This window comes from Scyliorhinus canicula, chromosome 1 (assembly GCF_902713615.1).
Source record: "Scyliorhinus canicula chromosome 1, sScyCan1.1, whole genome shotgun sequence".
In the NCBI taxonomy this organism is placed as follows: Eukaryota; Metazoa; Chordata; class Chondrichthyes; order Carcharhiniformes; family Scyliorhinidae; genus Scyliorhinus; species Scyliorhinus canicula.
In genome coordinates this window covers 237,492,636-237,510,563 of record NC_052146.1, presented here as the reverse complement: position 1 = coordinate 237,510,563, position 17,928 = coordinate 237,492,636, and the positions used below count along the sequence as shown (strand labels likewise).

Here is a 17,928-nt window from a genome sequence, read left to right as displayed (position 1 = left end):
TAATAAATGCTGGTCTGGCCAGCGATGCCCACATCCCAAAAATGCATAAATAAAATAAAAAACTAGTGAGAAGGATGAAGAAGCACAAATCTGTTGAGGAATTGCAGAGAGATGCAAACATTGTAGATAAGTTATAATGGGAGACTTTAATTACCAAATTGTAGACTGGGAATGTAGTAGATGAATCCGCCATTCATTATGATCATGGCTGATCATCAAGTTCAATACCCTGATCCCGCCTTTCCCCCATATCCCCAAGAGCTATATCTAATTCCCTCTCGAAATTAAACAACATTTTGGCCTCAACTACATTCTGTTGTAGCAAATACCACAGACTCACCACTCTCTGGGTGAAGAAATTTCTCCTCACCTCAGTCTTCTATAGGCATATGAATAGTAAAACAGTGGTAAGAGGAGGAGCAGGGCCTATTTGGGGCAGCACGGTGGCACAGTGGTTGGCACTATTGCCTCACAGAGCCAGGGACCCGGTTTCAATTCCAGCCTTGGGTGACTGTGTGGAGATTGCACTTTCTCCCTGTGTCTGCATGGATTTCCTCCCACAGTCAGGTTAGGTGAATTGGCTATGCTACGTTGCCCCTTAGTGTCCAAAGATGTGCAGGTTACATGGGATTATGGGATTGGACCTAGGTAGTTTGCTCCTTCAGGAGGGTTAGTGCAGACGTGATGGGGTGAATAGCCTCCTTCTGCACTGTAGGGATTCTATGGGTTCTAATTAGGAACCTAAAAGAGAATTTACACATAGACGCTGGGGTCATGGCTGAGGTATTAAAAGACTACTTTGCATCCATCTTTATCAAGGAGCTGGATTCTACCCAGACCATGGTGACAGATGAAGAAACTCTGTTCAGAGAAAGATTCAAAATTGATAAGGAGGAAGTGTTGAACAGACGATCAGTAAAGTTGACAAGGCATCGGGACAGGATGAGATGCATCCCAGGGCATTGAAGGAAGTGAGAATGGAAATTGCAGAGGCTCTGGCCATAGTTTCCCAGTCTTCTCTAGACTCAGGGGGAGTGCCAAAGCTCTGGTTAATTGCAAATGTTACACCCTTGTTCCAAAAAAGTTGTAATGATAGCCCCAGCAATTACTGGCCAGTAGTTTAACATCCGTGTTGGGGAAGCTTCTAGAAATAATTATTGGGATGGAATTTGTAGTCACATGGAAAAATGATTGGGAAGAGCCAGCATGGATTTCTAAAAGGAAAATTTTACTCCACTAACTTGGGATTTTTTTTGAGAAAGTAATAGAAAGGGTCGATGACAGTAATGTTGTTGATGTGGTGTACATGGACTTTCAAAAGGCATTTGATTTTGTGCGATACAACATACTGATGCAGACACGATGGGCCAAATGGCCTCCTTCTGCATTGTAACAATCCTGTGATTCTGTGGAATTCTCCCAATCTCATTCTGAGCTGTTGTCTCGGCCATTGTTGATTTTTTGTTTTGTAGTGACTATATTACAAATGAGTGGCTTGCTTGGCTACTTCATAGGGTACCACAAACCACAGATAAGCCAGACTGGGTGGGGTAGGATATTTCCTTTTATGAAGGACAATGAACCGATTAGGATTTTACAATTCAATTTTGTCATTTTTTATTCTTGTGCTAACACCTAGCCTACCAGATTCACAGGGCGGCCCGGTAGCACTGTGGTTCGCACTGTTACTTCACAGCGCCAGGGTCCCAAGTTCGATTCCTGCTTGGGTCACTGCCTGTGCGGAGTCTGCACATTATCCCCCTATCTGCCTGGGTTTCCTCCTATGAGTCCCAAAAGACATGCTTGTTAGGTTATTTGGACATTCTGAATTTGCCTCTGTGTACCCGAACAGGCGTCGAAATGTGGCGATTAGGGGATTTTCACAGTTACTACATTGCAGTGCAGTGTTAATGCAAGTCTACTTGTGACAATAATAAAGATTATTATTATTATTTATTGAATTCAGTTTTACAATTTGCAATGAAGGGATTTGAACCTTTTGGTCATTAGCCTAGTATCATGCTGACTGCACCAGAGTACTTTTCTCTTTTTCCTCCTTTTAAATAGGCAAACTTATTGCATAAACAGCTATTACAATTTTAACTTCAGGTGGCAGGTCTATTGGGGTCGATTTTGATAAACACGAACTGCAACAGACACCATTTGAAGCTTCAAATGGATGATGTTACATCAGCTTGTTTTCCAAAGAGCCTGTCATCATTTTTCATACAAAGATCTGGAGGCTGAAAATTTCCTAATAGGTACTTGACCATAATTGGATAAAATCTGTTAGTAATTTACTCATTGACAAATTTTGGGGTAGTAAATGTAGCTTAAAAGGATTTTCTTGACCAGCCTACTCCTCAAAAAACTATGCACAAAAACTTCCAAATGGCTTGTAAATTGTTGATGTAATTATTTTTCTTGTTAATAACTGGAGAGTAAATTTTCCAATTAATATAATTTACAACTTGCATGGAAGAGGCAGTATTTCTGGCAAACTGAGCAAACCGTTCCCGTAACAGCTTCCCCGAACAGGCGCCGGAATGTGGCGACTAGGGGCTTTTCACAATAACTTCATTTGAAGCCTACTTCTGACAATAAGCGATTTTCATTTTCATTTCAAACAAACCAAATGTGAAACAGGCATTGTAAACCTAGAGCACTGCAGAGATTGAAGTGCACAAAAACAAGCTGAATTGGTAAATCTTGTCAAGGAAAACAAATGTTTGCTGCTCTATCACTACTCCAGGTTATTGTTTTTGTAGCACAATATTATAGCCTTTCTTGTTCATGTTCTTGAGTGTGACCATTTTAAGTACAGGACAAACATGCAATAGCACAACCTTTGTCCCATTTGAAATGATGCACAAATCTAAATGAGCATGTATTTTGATGCAATGTAACTTTTGTTTCAAAATTACAGTAACAAACTTGTTAGTAATAACATTTCTTAAGAAAGGCAGAATAAAATGTGTTTTTATTAACTAAAAATATTGAATGAAAACATTATACCACTTCTTTTGTGAAAAACATTGAACTGCAGAGGTTACATTGTAGTTTCTTCTATGCCTTGGGTTCACGTCAACTGAATCATTTTAATGTGCTGGCTGTTATCCTAATATCTCTGACGTTACATGTTTTAGTGTGTGTTATGGAATGCAGCACCGCATTAACCATTTGCTCTCATTAACCTATCCAGTTTCATTCAAGACAAGGTGGCTATAAGATGCAGTATTGGTCAATGTACTGCATGGTATAAATCGGGTTGTATATGACACCCAAAGTTAGTCCTACCAAAAGTTTAATTGTCTTTCCTAACTTTAAAAAAAATCAATGACATCTTACAAAAACAACAGGAAATGCTGGAATAAGACAGCAGAACCATCTCATGGACCATTTATTATTCCATAGAGAAAGAATGGGTTATTATTTAAGGAGCAGACCCTTTTGCAGAACTGATGCATGTTTTGCATCCAAATATTATCCCAACTTTTAGCTTTACCTTTACCTTTCTGTTTTTATTTAGTACTTGTTATTTTTTGGTACAGATCAGAAGAACAAATAATTTCCATTGTATCCCTGCAAGTGTTATTCAAATTAGTTCAAACAGATATATTCAATTTTATTAAAAGACTGCAATATGAAAAAGGGAATTCTAAATAAGTAATAACAGAGTAAGCCTGGGTTGGAAGCATGCTCTCGAACTCCATCATAAATTGCTTAAAATAATAAATATACAATGTTGGCTACAGAAATCTTAAACTTTACCAAGAAGCAACTGATAGAAAGAAACATCAGATTATGAGAATTGCAATAAAAGGTTACAGAATTAAATCAGTACAATGTGTCCTCCAGGAGTTAAAAGTTTCAGGTCAACAGTTGTGGACACTATCAAACATGAGCAATTACTTTGACAGGTTACGCATCACTTTTGCTCCAATAATTTAAAAGTCAGTTTCAATGAACAGCATACCTATTAAGCTCCATATACCCTCTATGTTCAGCTCAATAAAGTGCGAGAGAAAAACATTGTAAACTCATTAAATAATTTACACAAGTTCATGTGCTAGTTGAATCACGGTTGATTATTTTCAGTGCAATAATACTATGATGTTTTTTAAGGAGTAATACAAATTGCACAATGAATGGCTATGCCATACAAAGACACAGTGGGCACCATTAATGAACAAATTTAATATTTATCTCTGCAGTCATTCCAAGTGCAACAACAATTTTTTTAAAATCATAGCAATCGGTGCTTGTGGCTCTTTTTACACAATATGCAAAACATTGCTGTGAATCACATCAGTTCCTAGTTTCATCTGATTTGTCAAATTCTAACTTTTGTTAAAATTAAAGTATTTTCTCCCAGAAACTGGAGTTTCCATTAGCAATTCTAAATAAAAAGTCAAATCTTTATTAAAAAAGCAATAAAATGAGTAGGACAATTAATTGACAGCGTAATCCAACATAACCCTACGTATATACACACACAAACACCAACCAGTAAAAATACTTAAAAGCAAATTACTGCAGATGCTGGAAATCTGAAATAGAAATAAAAATACTAAAAAGACTTGCTGTTCAAAGATGCTGCTGCCAATACCCCCGAACACTCTGCTCTGTTGGGATCGTGAAGCGTACGTAAATCGTTCTGACAAGTACTTACATGTTCTCTTAAAGTCTTTTCGTTCCAGTCTGCCATCATCTCGCTCTGGAATGCACCACATTACACCTGCTGCCAAAAGAATGATTGGCAAAGATCCCTTTTCTTCTCGCCCTCTTTTATTGGTGTTCGCAACAACGTAAACAGAGATGCAAATCGTTTCAGCTTACTACAACATAGAGCCAAGTTGTGCAACGAGTTACGAGACTCACCGATCCAGGCAAGTCCTGTTATTTACAGACAGACTCGCCAGCTGACAGGTCACTACAGGAACAGCAGGTTAAGCGTCAAAGTGTGTATTTAAAAAGCGTACTGCACACATTCAGTCGAGTCCATCCATTGACATATTAAGCACAAATTTTAATCCAGCGATTTATCTGCGCAAATTCAATGGATTTGAATGTAGAGAAACGATTGCTCAATATTAAATCCTGGCGTAAGGAGTTTTTAAATCGCAAAATATTTTCTCAAACTCTTACCATTTGTCAGCTCGTGTTTCACAGTACAGCTCCCCTCCTCGGCGTCGTCTCCCATGCTGAATGTTAACCCGGTCTGAATTCAGTGTAAAACATGATTTAGTCAAACAAACAAAAGAAATGAAAACAAGCCAGCACTGGGTGATCGGCAGCCGCCGTCTGTTCGCTGACTCCCTCCCCGAGAGCTGCTGTGTGTCTACATAGCCTGCCTGTTGAATCCTGGGAGCTGTAGTTCTCTCCCGTCGGTCTCTGCATCTTACTGTCTGGGGAATCGCGAGCTCTGAACTAGGACTCCCAGCAGGTTTTGCACGGACGACGCATGCTCAGATGCGGTAAGAAAGCCCCACCTCCTCTGTCGGATCCAGTTCTCTCCTTTTCCTAAGAGGGAGAGTCCAACACATCCGGGGGGGGGAGGTGGGAATTTAAAAAATAAACGCTAATCGATGGCTCACTGATCCACTTAAATTGAACATTGAGTAGATTAGTAATATCTTTCCATATCTTCACAAATCCTTTGCTGTCTGGTATTAATACTTTGATCACCAGAAGTCAGAATGTCAACATCTGGAGCGAGTAAACGGTCGCGGCGCGAGCGGTTCCCGTCAGGCGAGTGAGTGTGAGCTCGAGCGGGAATCGCAGCCATCAGAGGAACCGCAGCCCCAAGGAACTTGGTGTGAGTTTCCAAGCACACCAACGCCGCCAGCTTTCCTGGGGCAGTATTTTGATTCACCGCATGAGAGGAGCGTTTAAAATATGACACGATCTGATACTGGAAAAGCGTTTTTAAAATCCTTTATTCAAAGGGACTCCGTCCAGAGTAAAATGCCGGGCAGCTTCGCAATAATGTTCTCAACCCCCAACGTGAGGAAACGTAACTATATTTGGACAGGTATGAATGGAACTACGATGGAGCAGAGCTACCGAAATTGAAAAGGTAAAGAACAACGTTGTCAACAGTGTGAAAGACACCACAGAGTCAGGTTTAAAAAAAAATGAGAAGCAACAAGCCACAATCAAAGTTATTCCAGATCAATTTAAAACATTGGGTGGGATTCTCCGTCGAGCGGCGCGCCCCCGCCGGCAGCGGGATCCTTGGTGTAATAGACACTGCCTGCACTTCAAAAGTAGTTCATTATCTGCGGTACTTCGTTTGATCTGATAATGTACCGCATTCATGCATGCATTGGTTCAGAATTTGTTGGAGTCACAGAATCTTCTACGGCGAAAAGCTGGAGAGTGTTTTTGTTGCATTTGAATGAGAAACTAAATGATCAAGAGCTGGTTTTCCTGTAACGTGTTTAAGTAGCAGCCTGAGGGTGGAAATTAATTCTGGTCTCAGGAGTGGGCTGGGAGACAAAGAGGGCTATGGCATGAAGAAGGAGCGTGAGAGGTGGAGTGTCTGCCACCTTCCCAATTCCCTGCAATTCACTCATGGGCGGGGAAGGTTGAGGATGGCAAGAGGACAATTGAGGCCTTTATTGGCCTCATCCCATTGCTGCTGGTATCTTAGCAGCAGTGGTGGGGACCTTATGCCCCATGGGGGTGTCACACACGCAGGCTTGGAAGGCCTTTTTGATTGGGTACCCTGTATCTCATGGAAGGCCCAACACCCCTCCCCAACTGTGGCAAGGCCCCTTGGAAATTCCCCTGCCCTTCCCTCAAGAACTATCTCCCTCACCTGACCTAGCTGTGGGTGACTGGCCCCAGCAAGCCCAAGATCTTGTTCTGCAGCCTCATCTGGCTAGCTGCAGTCCTAGTGGTGACCACCATTCCTGGTGGTGCTGCTGAGACTGAAGAGCTTCTGGCCATCCGATTGGCTGGCAGCTGTTGGAAGTGGTATCATCACCCTCACGTGGATAGAAGGCCCCAAACCAGGAAGTTAATTGCCTGAAATGCATGGAATTGTATTGGGGTTTTTAGAAACAGCCACAGCTGTACTGTGCCTGGTTTATCAGCCTGTCATTGGGGTCATCACCTCGGCCATAAAAGTCAGCCCCGAGTATGAAAACTATTGGTGAAGGTAGCATGTGCTTGGTTGCTTGCTGCATATAATGCTCCATTCAGTGGTCACTCTTTCCACGCAAGTAGATATCAGTGCAAATGCCTGAGACATCATGGCAATCACGCGAGAGATACACTCCTCTAATCTCTCTTCAATGGTGTGCTGTCAGTCTGGAAATATTGACAGAACCTCACATTTTTGCTGCTGCTGCTACAGAATAGTCCTTTTAGTCGATGAACTCCAAGGCTCAGCATCTCAGCAGAGCAAAGCTTGGAGTGTCCTGTGCTCTCCGGCGGGGACTCTCTACTGTTGTCCTTGTCTCCAATACCTGGTCCTGTCACATGTGATAAATGTCTCACCATGTGTAGAAGGGACGTTAGTTGGTGGATTAGTTGCCTTAATACCCTGTATTCATTTTAACCAGCTGCTTGCCTATATTTCATGGAAATAGGCACTTGGCAAAGCATGATGGATATTTAGCCTTATTTCAGTCAAGAGTTCTGTATGAAATAGTCAGAAGGTCATACAATGTAAACAAGCATACAGCTGCACATTGTTTTGCTGACAACATACAATTATTATTTTTCTTAGGCAAGGAACCCAAGGCCTGTTATTAAAATCTAACTCTGGCCTGCTCATTTTTCTGTCTCCTGCTGATCTAAAGAATGCTTTCTGTCCTATATATTGCTTACTGTATCATATAAATTGCCTGCCTTTACCTCTGTAAAGCGGGGACAATTGAAATAACTGTGGTCTCTCCAACCCCCCCCCCCCATGAACTTTGCGTTTAATTAAATGACCTTTAGCGAAAACTCGAAGTGCTGACTTATAATTTCTTCGATAAATTGGCGTAGTCATGCAGTATCCCTAATTTAATGGGAAGTGAACCCTGAAACGAATCTTTTAACAGGACTCTCTCAGCTGAAAAGGGAGAGAGCCATAGCGCGACCCCAGCTGAAAAGGGGGTCTGCCGCTTGGCAGCCTTAATTACTGGCCAGTGACTCATGGTTCGGAGTTGCCTTAATTAATAAATTAATGATAGCTGCATGGGAAGAACAGAGGTGCTTTAAAGACCAAAAAACACTGAACAATCAGCAGGCTTTGAGATTCGCAAAAGGACTAACACCGGTGAGCGCTCCTTGCAGTATTTGTTAATAATTTCCCACGGTCCTTGTTATATGTATATGCTCTAAAGCATTTTTCAGAAGGAACGATGAGCAATAAACTCGACTCCCCCTCACAGGTCGTCCCGAAGCCTCGGTAAAGACATCCGGAGCGAGTAAGAAGGTGAACTCCTTTAAAGAGGACAGATTGGGGCCTCACGGTAGCATGGTGGTTAGCATCAATGCTTCACAGCTCCAGGATCCCAGGTTCGATTCCCGGCTGGGTCACTGTCTGTGTGGAGTCTGCACGTCCTCCCCGTGTGTGCGTGGGTTTCCTCCGGGTGCTCCGGTTTCCTCCCACAGTCCAAAGATGTGCGGATTAGGTGGATTGGCCATGATAAATTGCCCGTAGTGTAAGGTTAATGGGGGGATTGTTGGGTTACGGGTATACGGGTTACGTGGGTTTAAGTAGGGTGATCATTGCTCGGCACAACATCGAGGGCCGAAGGGCCTGTTCTGTGCTGTACTGTTCTATGTTCTATAAGGGAGTCAAACTGAGTAAGAAAATGAAAAGAAACAATCATAAAGCAACGGAATGAGGTAGGAAAACTATATGCTCCGCATAGGAATCTAATGAAGCTGACCCCCTCGGAAAAAAAAACAGGGGAGTAAAAGTAAATGGAAGATTAACGTAAAAGTGTAACAGATGGGTTCCTGTCGAAAAGGGAATTCAGATTTTCTGTGGCCATGAGATTAACGGTTAACTGTGATATTTGTGAGCTGTGAGAATCTGTGTGTTTTGTTCAACCAATTAATTTTTGTCAAAGCATGAAGTGCTAAGTGGGTTGTATTTTTTATCGTCTGTCATTGTGAGTCCGAGATTATAACTTAAATGATTTTTGTTGAGATTTCTCTAATGATCTGAAACATGTGGAAATTAAAATCAGTTTAAAAGAAAGAAAATGCCTTTATGAATAAAAGTCATTGAATATGAATAAGTTTTTAGATTACGTGAGAAGACGTAAATGGCATCATTCCAGGTTCTCCGCCCCCTTAGGTTCTGCAGGAAACATTAACCATTTCAGCAGACAGCTGACCTTTTCTGAATTGACAAAGAAAAATAAACGTCTCTAAGAATAGCTAATGCCTATAAAATCAATCATTGGAAATTGACTTAAATGTGCTATTTATAGCCCCTTCCCAGGGGATGTTTTGCTGCTTCTAAAATACTCTTATGGTGCTGTGGTGATTGCAGATCTGACTAGATGCAATACAACTGAGCAAGCACTAGAGGGAGCACGGGAGAGCTATATATACACAGGGACAGGAAGTGACAACACTTCACGGAAGGCAGAACTGAAAGCAGGACACAGACACAAGCAGGCAGCATTTGAGGTAGCCGTAAGTTAAGCTCTGAAGAGAGAACAAATTCACAACAAAGCATCTTCTCCACCTTTGAGACTACGAGCTTTATTAAGACACGAGACACGAGGAACAACACATGGTACCAGGAGTGGCTTCAGGCGCTTACTACAGGACAACTCAGCTGCAGACACAGAAAGAACAAAATGGCATGGAAATCTCCTACTGGACATTCGACTTGGGAAGACATCGCTTATTCGAGGATGTGGCATGGAACCCCACCTCAGCTGGACACGACCGGCAATGTAAGAAATGTCTGGAAAATGTTTAAACAAATTTTCGATTTATATATCATAGCTATTGATGTAGCAGCAGCCTCAGACGAAATTAAAATGGCAATGCTCATCGCAGGACATGAAGCTAGGAAAGTATATAATGGATTTAAATACTCAAAAGATGAAGACAGCAACAACTTACAAATAATACTAAAAAAATTTGAAGAATACTGTATGAAATTTGAACAGCACTGTATGCTCAGAGGCCAAACTGCACAGAGACTGAGTGATGCAAAACTTAAACAATCAAAATCAGAACAGAAAGGTTTCAGTCAAGAAATTGCGAGAGAAAAGTACAGATCAAAAAGAAGAAATAACTTGAATTTTTCACAAAGCCAAAATGCTGAAATCCAGTCCAGATCGAAAGGAAAAGGTAACTTGCAACTTTCAGAAAGAAACAATGCTGAAATCCGCGATAAAATGGCGTCCGACCACATTTTACAGTCTCGGGCAGACAAAGAACTGAAATCTGCGTCTGCGCATGCGCAGGAATCAGAAGCCGCGCATGCGCAGTTACAATCACCCGTTTATCATTCTGCGCATGCGCCAGCTGCGCATGCGCAGTCTCAAAACGTTTTGGTCGCGGATCGTTATGCGCATGCGCAAGTCGCGCATAAACCGCACAGTAAAGGAAGGCCGATTTGCGCATGCGCAATTGATTCCTACGCATGACGCCACGAGCGTCATGATGTCTGAGCATCCGGACCACGCCTACTTAAAAGGGAAATGCCCGAAAATTGAAAACAAAATACTTAAAGCGGTAAAACCAAATATTCTTGCCTCAGAACACAGAAAAACGCCTGAACTTAAACTAGCAGTTGAAAACAATTCGCACAACACCATCGAAAAAGCAGTCTGCACCACCCAAAGTGAAGAGAACAAAAATAAATCAAAAACAAAAAAAGATGATTTGTTTTTCGAAGATTACTACTCAGACATGGCTGAGTTATTCGGAAATGCTGATCACAGCATCAGCGAAATGGTCGCAAAGCTCAACACGAACCTACTCGTGGTAGATGAATCCAACCAAGATGATTTGGTTTTCGAAGAATACTACTCCGACATGGCTGAGTTATTCGGATATGCTGATCACCGCATCAGCGACGCGGTCGCAAAGCTCAACGCGAATCTACTCGCGGTAGATGAATGCAACCAAGATGATTTGGTTTTCAAAGAATACTACTCAGACATGGCTGAGTTATTCGGATATGCTGATCACAGCATCAGCGACACGGTCGCAAAGCTCAACACGAATCTACTCGTGGTAGATGAATCCAACACCATGGTGCCATGGCAGATCGTCGATACATTGGATGACAGCAGTACCCAAGACGAAGACGACGCCACACAGAGAGCACAGAAAGACTCCACAGAGAGAGCGATGACAGGCTCCACAGTGAGAGTGATGAAAGACTCCAAAAGGGAAGCAAGCAAACACTCCCTGGCGAACACCATACATGAACAAGACCATGAAGGTCAACCCGCCGTATCTGAACAACCGCAAGCAGACTATGAAAGTCTACAAAGCTCACATAAACAAGAAGAAGACAATGTACATCTACCCACTGCATGTGAAAACAGTGACAAGGTGATCACACTCGACATACAGGAGGTACAGGATCACAGCGAGACTGACAGTTCTCAGCTTGTCTGTACAGAAGCACAGAGTAGGGCCACCCAAGAGTCCAGTGAGACCACGACAATAGAAACCATGCAGATTTTGACTCCAGAAGAGGAGCACCAAGAGTCCTGTGAGACCACATCAACAGAAACCATGAAGATTTTGACTCCGGAAGAGGAGCACCAAGAGTCCAGAGAGACCGCGTCAAATGAAATCGCAAAGAATTTGACTCCAGAAGAGGAGCACCAAGAAAGCAAAGACGACGAATCAAATCCACCACAAATGACTGATGTCACCAGCATCAATGCAACATCAGATCATTCTCACCATTCTCGAGACGAAACGTTCAATGACTCAAATTATCCACACGGGACACTCATTGAGCATAACAAGAAAAACAAAAGCCAAAAGAAGCACAGCAGAAAAAAGAACAATAACAGCAAGAACAAAAGCAACATGAAGCGCGACAAGAACAACAAAAATCGCAAGAAGCACTGCAGAAACAAGAACAACAACAGCACCAACAAAAACTACAAGCACAACGACGAAAACTACAAGAAGAACAACAAAACCAACAAGAAGCATAACAAAGATAGCGACAACAACATAGACAGAAACGACAAAAACAGCAACAAGAACGGCAACGAAAACAACAAAGACAGGAACGACAGAAACAACAACAATGAAACAACGACTTGTACAAAATGGTAGAACTCTGCACATGAAGGACAATGCCACAGCACACTGGAAAACAATGACAAGACTACAAACATGCCAAGGGATGACAACGAATCGCACAAACTCACATCTGCTCCAGAACAAGCAAGCACACCAGCTTTCAAGGCAGATGAAATACTAAATCGATACCACAAGCACAGCAAAAAGTCCATGTCAGTCAACACCAGTGGTTCGACCATGCAAAAAACCATGGGATGACGTATTGGTTACTTAAAATAACAAAGAACACCAACAACATTCACAACCGAGTTGCAATATCAATATCACCACGTCAGCAACAACAAAAGAAAAAACTCTGAACAAATTCATCAAGTTTGGACTCATAAATGTTTTTATTAAGAGTGGACTCATAAATATAAATTGGCTTTGTAAAATATGCAATAGAACATAGAACAGTACAGCACAGAACAGGCCCTTTGGCCCTCGATGTTGTGCCGAGCAATGATCACCCTACTCAAACCCATGTATCCACCCTATACCCGTAACCCAACAACCCCCCCTCCCCAACCTTACTTTTTAGGACACTACGGGCAATTTAGCATGGCCAATCCACCTAACCCGCACATCTTTGGACTGTGGGAGGAAACCGGAGCACCCGGAGGAAACCCACGCACACACGGGGAGGACGTGCAGACTCTGCACAGACAGTGACCCAGCCGGGAACCGAACCTGGGACTCTGGAGCTGTGAAGCATTTATGCTAACCACCATGCTACCGTGTTGCCCCCAATAGCACCATCACTTGTATAGATCCACATATCATAAGTAACTGTTTTGTACAATTTTCTTTAACGATGTACAGAAAATATGTAAAGAAAAAAGGGGGGATGTGGTGATTGTAGATCTGACTAGATGCAATACAACTGAGCAAGCACTAGAGGGAGCACGGGAGAGCTATATATACACAGGGACAGGAAGTGATGACACTTCACGGAAGGCAGAACTGAAAGCAGGACACAGACACAAGCAGGCAGCATTTGAGGTAGCCGTAAGTTAAGCTCTGAAGAGAGAACAAATTCACAATAAAGCATCTTCTCCACCTTTAGGACTACGAGCTTTATTAAGACACGAGGAACAACGCAGGTGCTTCTTCGCCAGCTTTGAAGGATGGGATTGCAGTCCCACCCAGCATAAATGGGGGCTGGGTTCCCAATAATGATAATCGTTTGAATGAAAGAAGTGAGTCCTCGGACATTGGTTAGCAAATAGAGGGAAAGAGGCTATCATGCAAGGGACCAAGAAGCATTTAACCCCCAGGAAGGATGTACCCAACCTAGCGACACCTTCCCCTATTGGGCAGACAGACACTCTGCAAATTAGGAGCATACTGCTGCAGATGATGAAGTCTCCAGTGGTAATAGATTTGCTGATAAAACAGCAAAGGAAGTGGCTCTCATTGTATTGATAATGGAATGTTTATAGAATTGCCTCAAATACGAGCTCATCAGCTGCAAAATTTAATAACTTCTGAGCCTGCGCCCGATCGCTCTGTATCTGTGTTGTATGCTGTGTTTTACTGCAGCTCGACGCACTGGGTACGAAGTAATCGTCTCTTAAACCAACTTTACCTACAAGCGAGTGCCAGCTGTCAACCCTGCTACACTCTTGCCCGCACCCTCGGAAGCAGAACATATGTATGATCATGACTGTTTACAATTGGTTGAAGCCACCACAACACCTCGACCTGATTTATTGGGTCACCCACTAGAAAATCTAGACATCATCTTTTTCACTGATGGGTCAGCAAACCGACCAAATGACATGACCCTCCTTGTCGGCTTTGCAATAGTAACTCCATTCAAGGTAGTGGAAGCTTTTGCTCTGCCTTCAGGAATGTCTGCTCAAGTGGCCAAATAGTTTGCCCTTACTAAAGCATGTATTCTAGCTAAAAATAAACCAATCAATATTTATACTGATTCCCGATCTGCTTTGGGGTAGTACATGATTTTGGCCAATTATGGAAAAACAGGAGATTCATAAGTTCCTCCGGCCAACCTGTTAAACATGCTAAATTGGTTTTAAATTTACTAGATGCTGTTCAGCTGCCCAGTAAGATAGCCGTTTTAAAGTGTGAAGCGCATACTGCTGCAGATGATGAAGTCTCCAGTGGTAATAGATTTGCTGATAAAACAGCAAAGGAAATGGCTCTCAAACAGCAGCCACAACTGCAAGCTGCTGTAGTAGAACTTTTGTCCACCATAACAGAATCAAAGTTAAAACATGCACAGGAGCAAGCCTCCCCACAGGAGCATCATTCTTGGCTAAAAGCTGGTTGCTACCAAGACAGCCATCAGATCTGGGTCCATCCCGATACCCGCGCAGTATGCCCCAGGAGTCTGTTGTTGCCATTATATCGCCTTTCCCATGGGCAGGCTCATGTGGACAAAGGGGGGATGAAACATGCCATATGTCAACAATGGTATGCTCCAAGTATTACGGTAACAATTGAAAAAGTAGCCCGCACATGTATGATTTGTCAGAGGAATAATCAGGGCAAAACACTCGCTGTCTTTGATCATCTCCCACAGCCCAAAATGACTTTTGAAAATTTGCAGATAGATTTTGTACTCATGCCGATGGCTAAGGGATTCAAATACATGCTGGTGATAGTGGACATGTTTTCCCGGTGGGTAGAGGCTTTTCCAACCAAAAGAGATGATGCTAGAACAGTGGTAAATATTCTGTTAAAGGAAATAATACCTTGGTTTGTGATACCAATGGGTATTAACAATGACAGGGGAACTCATTTCACTAGCAAATTGGCCAAAGCCCTAACAGAAGCCATAGGATTTGATTGGAAATTGCATATACCATATCAGCCACAATCCTCAGGAATGGTGGAAACGGCGGATGGAATAATTAAAATTGCAGTTACAAAAGTGTGTCAACAAAATGGGCTGCTATGGCCAGATGCCATACCCATAGTAATGTATGCCCTGAGAAATCAGAAAAATCGCAATACAGGCTTAACCCCGTATGAGATATTAATGGAACGTCCCATGACAACTGGAACTAAACCCCCAATGACTCCAGCGGCAGTAGCCTTAATATGGGCAGATGAGGCATCACTAAAATATGCCCAGGGCCGCTAAAAAAAAACATGAAAAGGTGTGACAGGCTCAGATGCATCCAAAAGAGGGAAATACACACCCTTTAAACCTGGAGATCACGGATATGTGAATGCACTAATCAAAGAGTCTTTTTCTCCTAGGTGGAATGGACCCTACCAAGTGCTGCTAACAACCCGAACAGCCATTAAAGTAAAAGAAAAGCCAGATGGGATCCACGCAACTCGTGTGAACTACATCATACGAATCTTTGAGAGTACTAGCGAAACGCTGACCTGAAGAGAATGACGGCGTTGCTGTTTTTATATTATCATATTAATCCAACATCATGTAGAGGGTAAACTGAACACTAACACCTTTGATATACATGTCTCACTCATACGCAGAGAGGGTCAATAAATCCAGTTGTTGGATTTGTACACAAATTTCCAGATGCTTGGGGAGGGCTTCCCTGTGCGACCTATCCCATTCACCAGTAACGGGAAAGCAGAGTGGGCCCTGCGACGGAATAATACGGGGCATGGTGAAGATAGATGGGATACGTTAGATTGGAGATCAGCTGGATACGATGTGAATAGGTTTAAAGGATGGTGGTGGCCGAGATGTAATGTAACACGCCAGCCGCTATACTGGAATCCTAAAAGGTAGCATTGCTTTAGGAAACATAAAACATATGGGACCTACCCAGTAGAGTCAGTGTGACCAGACCTTGAATTGGCAACCCCTTATGCTCCGCCTTACAGTTAAAGGACTATTCATCTTTGACTGGTCAGCGGTTGAAAACTAGTGGAGGCCCCTGGGGAGGGGATCCGATTAGACGATTAGACTAATGATGACTGATAGTAAAGGAAACCTGACAGCATATAACGGCATGTATTTTATCCATGGATGTAAGGCGTACCCGTGGTTACCAGAAAATTAGGAAGGCTCCTGCTATTCACGACCAGCAACTGCAGGACCACCCCCATCACAGGACGACACAAAGTGTTGTGACATGGGCACAAATGCTGGGAATCATGATACCACCATTAGGAATAGCCATTAATGCTTACGACCTACACGAAGTACAAGACATCCTTGAGCAGGTAGCTAATGACACTGCGGAAGCTGTTAACCAGATAGAAACTGAGATGGTTGCTATAAGAGCGGTTTCCCTGCAGAATAGGATGGCCCTTGATTTCTTGTTAGCTGAAAAGGGAGGTGCTTGTACCCTGATTGGCAGTGACTGCTGCACATACATCCCTTTTTTAAATTTTTTATAAATTTAGCACACCCAATTATTTTTTCCAATTAAGGGGCAATTTAGTGTGGCCAATCCACCTATCCTGCACATCTTTTGGGTTGTGGGGGCGTAACCCATGCAGACATAGGGAGAATGTGCAAACTCCACACGGACAGTGACCCAGGGCCAGGATTCGAACCCGGGTCCTCAGCGCCGTAGGCAACAATGCTAACCACTGTGCCACCGTGCTGCCCTTGCACATACATCCCTGATAACTCAAAGAAAATTGATAACCTGGTGGATCACATTCGTAGAGAGGTAGCACGATTGCATGCGGATGGGGGATGGGACTTTGGCTTTGGGTGGTTGGGAACATTATGACAGGATTGTGATTTGGATTATAATCATCGTTTTAATCCTAATTGTCATATGGTTACTGTTTCAGTGTTGCTCGGGATGTTGTCAGGGCATTGGGGCGAGTATGTCAGCATTGCCTCCGTGGTCCCAGCAATTTAACAATCAGATGCCTGTCATACGTCTATTCCCATTACATTATCGGCCACCCTTTGCTGCTGAGGACGCTGTAATGTACTAACACTGTAGGAGGGAATTGTAGAAGGGACTTTAGTTGGCAGATTAGTTGCCTTAATACCCTGTATTCATTTTAACCAGATGCTTGCCTATATTTCATGGAAATAGGTACGTGGCAAAGCATGATGGATATTTAGCCTTATTTCAGTCAAGGGTTCTGTATGAAATAGTCAGAAGGTCATACAATGTAAACCAGCATATAGCTGCACGTTGTTTTGCTGACAGCATACAATTATTATTTTTCTTAGGCAAGGAACCCAAGGCCTGTTATTAAAATCTAACTCTGGCCTGCTCATTTTTCTGTCTCTTGCTAATCTAAAGAATGCTTTCTGTCCTAGATAATACTTACTGTATCATATAAATTGCATGCCTTCACCTCTGTAAAGCGGGGACAATTGGAATGACTGTGGTCTCTCCAACCCCCCCACGGGCGTCGTGTTTAATTAAAGGACCTTTAGCGAAAACTCGAAGTGCTGACTTATAATTTCTTCAACACCATATGTCGGTGTAGTAACCTGCCTCAGAGCCCCACTGCGATGCATATCTTTGAGTTGTTGGAGGGTGCGTATGAGTCATGCAATGATGTTTCCTCAGGGTGTGTAACCTTCCCTGAGGACTCTGCGACCTCCTTCTTCATCAGCTATTGTGTCAAGCTTGAAGGATCTGTGGGAGATGAGCAGCGTGAATTAGAAATGACAAAGCAAAAGGGTTCAAAATCAGTATTGTATTTCTGTTTATATTT

General features: G+C 42.8%; 1 protein-coding gene and 1 long non-coding RNA gene across 3 annotated transcripts in view; one reads left to right on the top strand and one right to left on the bottom strand.

Moving 5' to 3' along the window:
- The window catches only part of LOC119972662 (ribosomal protein S6 kinase alpha-5-like), a 163,350-nt gene extending 157,951 nt beyond the window's left edge, over positions 1–5,399 (bottom strand). Inside the window, exon 1 of one of the 2 annotated variants that reach the window (XM_038809746.1) lies at positions 5,149–5,399. In XM_038809746.1, the coding sequence (XP_038665674.1) occupies positions 5,149–5,203 (55 nt within the window). In that variant the 5' untranslated portion in view covers positions 5,204–5,399. Of the gene's footprint in view, positions 1–4,672; positions 5,095–5,148 lie in introns of those variants that run through there. The other variant, XM_038809736.1, reaches the window with a different exon arrangement.
- Positions 5,400–5,545: 146 nt separating this feature from the next.
- LOC119972667 lies at positions 5,546–17,650 on the top strand. The gene is made up of 2 exons (XR_005462133.1): positions 5,546–6,079; positions 15,517–17,650. It is a non-coding gene; the product is annotated as an uncharacterized LOC119972667 (long non-coding RNA).
- Positions 17,651–17,928: the final 278 nt, after the last annotated feature.